The sequence below is a fragment of the Channa argus genome, chromosome 18, assembly GCF_033026475.1.
Source record: "Channa argus isolate prfri chromosome 18, Channa argus male v1.0, whole genome shotgun sequence".
Classification (NCBI taxonomy): domain Eukaryota; kingdom Metazoa; phylum Chordata; class Actinopteri; order Anabantiformes; family Channidae; genus Channa; species Channa argus.
Window position 1 is genome coordinate 10,827,089 of NC_090214.1, and position 7,296 is coordinate 10,834,384.

Below are 7,296 nucleotides of genomic sequence, written 5' to 3' on the forward strand. Positions count from 1 at the left end.
CAAATCTTTGCACAAAGTGGGATGAATCAGGAAGAAAGTAACTGACTGTTGACAGAGGCAAAGCAGAGGCAAGGACTTAATTATCACATGAGACACAACTAATCGTCTGGGACACTGTCAGCAGGCCAAAACACGTTTTCACTGAACCAAACTGCCATCGGCTCCAGATGGGACTGAGCAGGATAAGAATGTAGGACATCCAGGAAAACACTACTTGCAATCAATGGGCCTTCACTTGTTCAAGTAATTCATATGGGTGGTATAAACTATTTCTAAATGCAGTGCAGCTGGCACAGATGGTTGGTGACCACCAATAAGGCTTTTTTTAAACACAGTAAAACCCAACCATGGACACTTAATTAGGATCTTCCTTTGTAGATGCAGGTACAAGCAAGAGATGAACCGCGACAACCCTGTAAGCATGTGGTGTTGCTCTCCCATTGTGACTGCCTCTGGCTGGTCACACAGCACAGACCATTATCCTCACAAACTGAAACAGACCAGCTCAGAGCTACACCTTGCTACCATTATGTATTGGCAAGATTAAGCCACACAGCAGAAGACCAGAAGAGCATCCAACAACTTTCAAGTTAGCAATCTTTTTCGTGCATATTGCTGTCACTATAGGAATAAAAGCTATCTTTCTTAAAGATTGTAAAGCTTAATTAAAAATCTAATATATCTATAGCTTTACTGTATATGGTGGCTCAGTGGTAGAGCATTGGGGTTGGGATGCAGTAGGCCGCAGGTTCGACAATCCCGAAGGGCATCCGGTGCAAAAACTCATGACAAATCAACATACAGAACACATGTTCCACTGTGGCAACCCGTGAAGAGACAGGCCAAAAACGGGTGATCTATAGTTTTAGAGCTTTGTATAAATAAAAGTAATAATCAAGTCAATTGTTGAAAAAGTTGTTAAAAAGTAGTTAGTTAAACCTATTTAGAAGAGAAGAATAATGGGCAATTTAATAAAATGTATTTTATTTGTAATTTTAAAATGGTGTTTATTGATCAAACCTGTTTTAGCAATAATGATATGCGAAGGTTAACATAATTAACTTTTGTTGATAATATACAAACAAGATATAATTGTCATCAGATATCAACTGCAAACTTTTTAACAAATTATTAATATTCAATTATTAATAGTGATGATATGTGTATACCTGTCCAACTACTTTTGAGTCCTTAAACTTGGGCTAGAATTTGTTAAAATGGCTATATCGCCCACACACATTAACTTACTCAAAAGGTTACACTTAATGCCTTCAGTTTATTTTTTATTTAAAATGAATAGTCCAAATACTCAGGGTCAGGAGTATATACACTGATCAGCCACAACATTAGGTACACCTGTATAATCTAATGTAGTCCAACACTGCAGCTCTGCCACATTTACTTTTACTTTTAGAAAAGTCAAAAATGTGTTAATAATTATGTAATAATGAGGTCATAGTGTGTGGTTAAGTTGTATTAGAGTGTTGAGGTGGTTGTAATATTTGATGAATGTTTAATTACATTTAAATACAATTATGAATGGGGGGTCCAAAACATGAGAGCCACCTCTTAAGACTTGTAAAAGCTGTCCCCTGCTCTCACATTTACAAAATTAACAAAAGGAACTAAGTTACTGACCAACCCATCAGATTCTTGAGGAATAAGTCTTATTTTGTTTTTGTAACATAAGCTTGAATGCTGTCTCAGTTTTTAGCACAGAGCATTAAGGGTTAATGTCCAACATATAACTACCGAAGAGGAGAAGACTGGTTAAAGCACCATCCTCTTTAACAGGTGTTTACTACAAGTTTAATTGAAAAATGTTGGTACAACTCAGTGCAAGTTAAGGTTCATGTCACAAAGTTAATTAGCAAATAAGTTTAATGAGCAAGCAAGAGATGAGGAGAACTCATATTTCAGAGATGGAGCAGGCGAGAAGTAGTGAACTTGTTTGTGCTGATGGGAAGAGTGGTGTCATATGATCAGCTTTATAATTTGTGAGGAAAAACACATTGACAGGTTATAGGCAGCTGGTCTGTAAGATTTTTCTGTATGCGTGAAATTCAGTCCAAACCAGGGTCTATCCCCCTCTGTTGGTAAAGTCTTCCCCCACACACAAAATCTACAACTTATATAAGAATCATAATGCAACAACTGCAGCAACACTTTGTAACATTTACATGAAGAAATACCTTCTTCAAATCACTTTTAAATTAACTATTGAATGATAATGATGATTGAAAGCTTCTAAATTAACTGACACAAAAAACAGAGCACTGTAACGGTTGACCACTTCAAACTCAGTACTGCCCCCCTGCTGATGCAAGTTGATCTACAAAAAAAATAAAATAAAAAAAAATAAAACAAAAAAATAAAAACACTTAAGACTTTAAATCCTTTATTAAAGGAAACATACTAAGCAGGTTATTTACATTATACTCAAAGTACAAAATTAAAAGTACTCCACTAAAGCAATGTATTTAAAAAAGTACTGATTATGGTAATTATGTCAAAACATGTACAATAATAAATAAAAAAAAAAGATGGTCAAAGATCCCCGTGTTGGTTAAGACGGAGTTGATTTTAACCCCTTTATGCGCTGACAGGTGGATAAGCCACAATAATACATTAGAATGTATTGTTTTTAATATTTGTATTAAAAAACCACAATATAATTATATTAAAACCTCCAGGTTCTGTCAATGTTGTGGCTAATTGGTGTATATGAGCACTAGTTTGGTTTTAATGTTGTGGCTTGGTGTATGGGAGCACTAGTTCTGCTTACCTTTGTGTTCGCCATATCTACTATGTACTGGTCTCCCTTCACACATTCCATGACATTGAAGCCATCACGGTCTAAAACCTTGGCCTGTGCATTACCAGAAACCACCAGAATGACATCACCAGTGACGCTGTATTGCAAGGACTTGATCTGGTGGCTGAGGGAAAACACACAATATACAGTTGATAAATAGGAGATCTGAGACTAAGCAGAGTTTCAGTTTGCATTTCCGTGGATGCGATAGGTTCGTATAGAAGTCTTGGTGCTTCTTTGCAAGTTGTCCGCACCACAAACATTGTTAAATCAAAAGCTTTTATTTTTCCAAGGGGTCATAGACAAACACAAGCAGTAGATGCATGCAGCTATAGGGACAAAACAACACAACATCTTATGTACATCTGATGAATGGCCTCTTTGATGTTCAACATGCAACACACTGAACCATAACGGAGAGTGTAATTGGATTTTACAGCAAAGAAATGGAAAGAATTATTTGAACCTTGAAACATATTAGAAAACCCATAATAAAACACAGAGAAATAAACATAATGGGAACCTATTATTACAGATACAGTATGTACAACAGATATTTACTTTTTTTTTTAGTGTAGTTAGGGTTTTTTGTAAAGGATGTCTGCTTTTTCAGTTTTACATGGAAACAAACACTAAAACAAGCATGTCATTCTACACTGCACACGAGTCCATTCAAATCAAGAGACAACTCTGCACAACTTAACCAGAGTGAGATTAGCAATCCAGGTCAATATAAAACAGCAATATTACAGCAGGGGGTATACAGGGCATGGGCATTTCTGTACACAGAAAAAACTGTAAGTGAGGTTGCTGTCAGTACTGTCTTTACCTGAGAGGTCATCTTTAAAGGTCAACTGATCACAAAATGCTAAATTTCATTGTTTCAATTTGAATGAGATCACAAGTTTCAAAAAAAGAGGAACAGCTTTCTATATGAAGCCTCTTGTTACTAAACCAAACAGGCTACTGGATCGCAATATAATCAAATTAAATGTAGCATAAATTTCTGTTATTAAGTGGAAGCCTGTTCTAGCTCAGTCCACTGGTTCCCAAAAACAAAAAAGAATGTAATCTTTGATGATGGCTTCCGTGAAACACAGAATAAACATGTGCATACAAACAACCACACATCTGAACCATCTGCTTTTGAAAGGCTCATTTTGAATAAAAAAAAGGATGTCACAGGGTTAGCATGAGGCTCAATGGAGCTCAGCAAATGTGCGTTTGTGTATGTGTGTACACTTTGGCACACATAAATACAATTGTGCTGGATGGTTGCATGAATCTAATTAACCATATGTTAAGCAACTTTGTTGATGTTCCATGTAGTATTCACAGAAACGGACTCACCATTCACATGGCTGAAGGGATCTGAAGGCCTGTAGAGACTGGTCCATCCCAGCAAAATCCCAGAACCGCACATCATAATCGTATCCACCAGTCACCAGCCGGGCTCCAGAGGGGTCTAATCCAAGAGCTGACACCTGAGGAGAAAAACTGTCTTATTTACTAATGAAGACGGCCACTATTCCCATAAAAATTACCTTTACCTTTAAATTTTCAAAGAAAACTTAAAATTTACCCTTTTATCATGGCTATAAAATATCAGGTGAAATACACCTATCACTGTTCTTATTGGCTAAAAAATAAAATACAATATAATAATAATAATAATAATAATAATAATAATAATAATAATAATAATAATAATAATAATAATAATAATACAAAATAAATAAATAAAAATCACATAACTGATGTGTTGATCGCTACACACAAAATCTAGCATGATGTAATTTTGGTGTTGATTATAAGCCACTTACAGTGAATAAAGACCTGCTTATTTTCTTTTAGGACAACAACAAAAAAAGCACTTGAATAAATGTCACCAGAGCCCCAATGGGCCACAATCATAATCATTTAAGTGCTGTAAAAAGAACTTCTTACGGTCTTTGTGCCATGCTGCAGAGTGATTTCATGAGTGTCTGGAATCTTCTTCACTGGATTCTGTGGCAGAAAGTTGAGATGAAAACAAGGAAACAGTAACAGAATGCAGATTAGAAATGGTGCTTGGTTATAGTTCAGCATTTCAATCATACACAATATTTTAACTTTAATTGGCTGTATTACAAAAACTCTACACAGTCACCCACAGCAAAATAGCAATTAGGTGAATATGAAAATTCTGGAAAATTCTGAAACATACACCAATGTAGTCTATTTACAAATAAAACAAAAAAATGATTAGAAAAAGAACATCACAACATGGTAGCCATCTCTGTGTTGATATTTGTTGTGCTGCCATCTAGCGGTGAAATCTTAAAAGCACCCCACAAACAGATGCCTTTTTCACAGAAGACATTTTTACATTTTACAGTAAGAAAAGCAAAGGTGGGTTATTGTACCGTGCTTGCTAACTCACTGTCATACTGTAGTGATTAACTGGGAAACTTGAACGAACTTCCAATGTAATTTGTAGCTCCTGTGCTTTTCCTACCATATTATCTGTGGTGAACAAGGCCTATGTTGGGCAGCAGGAAAAGAAATGGAGCAATGTAAAAAAAATAAATAAAAACTCTTTCAGAGTAGTAGTAAATATACCTGGATGGCAGTAGATATATTAAATGTATTTAATTAATTATTTTCTATTTATTTACTCCACCCCCTTCCCCCTTCTCTCTCTTTCCTCTCCTATCCTATATCTGCCCTGAACTCATTTGAGGTTTAAAAAAGGCAGATACAATACATAATACATAAAAGGGAGAAAGGGAGAGAGAGAGAAAGAAAGAAACCGAGAGACAGTGAGGCTTTGGTTGTTTATCTGCAGGAGCGATTTCGTAATTAACCATACATCATCACTGTCATCTTCTGCTTCCTCTTCATCATCATCATCATCACTGTGAGCTGTTCTGCTTGTGTAACCTGGTGGAAGAGGCGGTCCCACAAGCTCATTATCATCATCCTCCTGCTCCTGCTGGGGTGTGTGTTGAGGAGGAGCTTGAGGCCCAATAAGCTCTGAGTCTGAATCACTGTGACTGCTGCTGTCACTCTCCGGTTTTCTGGAATGAAAGAAAGCAGAACTTTTAAACAGAGCAAAACATATCTTACACCTCAAAAGCACATATGTAATTACCCTCTGAGGCAGTGGAAACTAGACTAAACAGTAACATAACATTTATTCAAAGACAATATCCCTGATTACCTGAAAGTAGCAGTTGCTGCCTTGTTTCTCTGAGTGTGGACTGATGATTTGACTGACTTGGAGCTCTCCCCTTCCTCCTCCATCTTTGTCTCCTTCTGCCTCTCCTCTAAAGATACGACGATTATAATATAACAGTTAACCTTACTGGCAAGTCACTAAACAGTTAATAACCTTACCTAATACATGATGACTCCTCTCAATGGCTGTTCGTCGGGTCTGTTCAAAAATGGCATCGAGGTCAAATGTGCGTGCCTTTTTACCTTTAAAGAAGAGTCTTTATTTAAACAGTGACTTTCATAACTTAAACTGACAGCTTAGAAAAAGAAATGATCCATGTTATATGTTTGACCAATAGTGCTGAACTCTACATACCAAACCCCGAGAATCCCATGACAGATGAGATGTCTCCATCACCGCTCATCTTTTCTGTTGCTACAAAATAGACCAGTATAGTATTAATCATAGTCTGTATTACTATGTATACTATACAAACTGTAAATTATAATTTGCTTTTTGTCCTCCCTTTTGAGTGGACAATTTTGTCCACAGGGCTAAAAGTGGTGATCAAAGTAAAAGCCTAAAACAGATAAATATTTATATTATTGTCTTGCCATGCAATAAATATAACTGCCTTAATATTACAGTATACCAACAGTATACGCAGTCAAAACATTAATGGTGAATACTTTAAGTCAAATGTACAGTAACTTAACAGAATGACGTAATTCAATCTATTTGATATTTTGCACCCACTCATACTTTATATGTTGACATGTGAAAACCTGCCTTCAAATATATTTAACGCTAAAAAAAACAACTCGTGTTAGCTAACAACGCCGTATTACTAAAACAGCTTAAAACTGGAAATCGACTTCCTGTTAAGACAATAAAATCTGCTGGTAATTTTAATTAAAGTCTTTAAAATATTTAGAGAAAGTGGAGAACACCATGGAAGAGAACATAGGCTAAACCATGTTAAATATTTGCTAGCACAAACAGAAACAAGGTAACCAAACGTACGTCTGTGCCTTTTTATCTCAAAATGTCAAGCAAACTGTAAATATCACCTATTATACCTGCACATACATGCACGTGGTAAAAAATAATTATTCAAAACTTAAAGATGTTCTACAAGAATTAAAATCAACACCTTTATCCAATTTGTTGGGATCCATGTTTTCAAATACGACGGTTACCTTTGACTCCGGAAGCGCTTTTCTTCTTCGTGTAGGAACCTCAGCGCTCAACAGCGCCACCGCGGACCATTAATGAGATCTTT

At 36.1% G+C, this 7,296-nt stretch overlaps 1 protein-coding gene across 2 annotated transcripts in view; it reads right to left on the bottom strand.

Annotated features, from left to right (window-relative positions):
• Nucleotides 1-7,238, bottom strand: part of LOC137103811 (WD repeat-containing protein 70) — a 37,324-nt gene extending 30,086 nt beyond the window's left edge. The window contains exons 1-8 of one of the 2 annotated variants that reach the window (XM_067484501.1): nucleotides 7,168-7,238; nucleotides 6,390-6,449; nucleotides 6,194-6,277; nucleotides 6,018-6,123; nucleotides 5,667-5,874; nucleotides 4,763-4,822; nucleotides 4,166-4,299; nucleotides 2,786-2,939 (exon numbers count right to left, since the gene is read on the bottom strand). In XM_067484501.1, coding sequence (XP_067340602.1) covers nucleotides 2,786-2,939; nucleotides 4,166-4,299; nucleotides 4,763-4,822; nucleotides 5,667-5,874; nucleotides 6,018-6,123; nucleotides 6,194-6,277; nucleotides 6,390-6,449; nucleotides 7,168-7,192 — 831 coding nt within the window. In that variant the 5' untranslated portion in view covers nucleotides 7,193-7,238. The remainder of the gene's footprint in view (nucleotides 1-2,785; nucleotides 2,940-4,165; nucleotides 4,300-4,762; nucleotides 4,823-5,666; nucleotides 5,875-6,017; nucleotides 6,124-6,193; nucleotides 6,278-6,389; nucleotides 6,450-7,167) is intronic. The other variant, XM_067484502.1, reaches the window with a different exon arrangement.
• Between the last annotated feature and the right edge of the window lie 58 nt (nucleotides 7,239-7,296).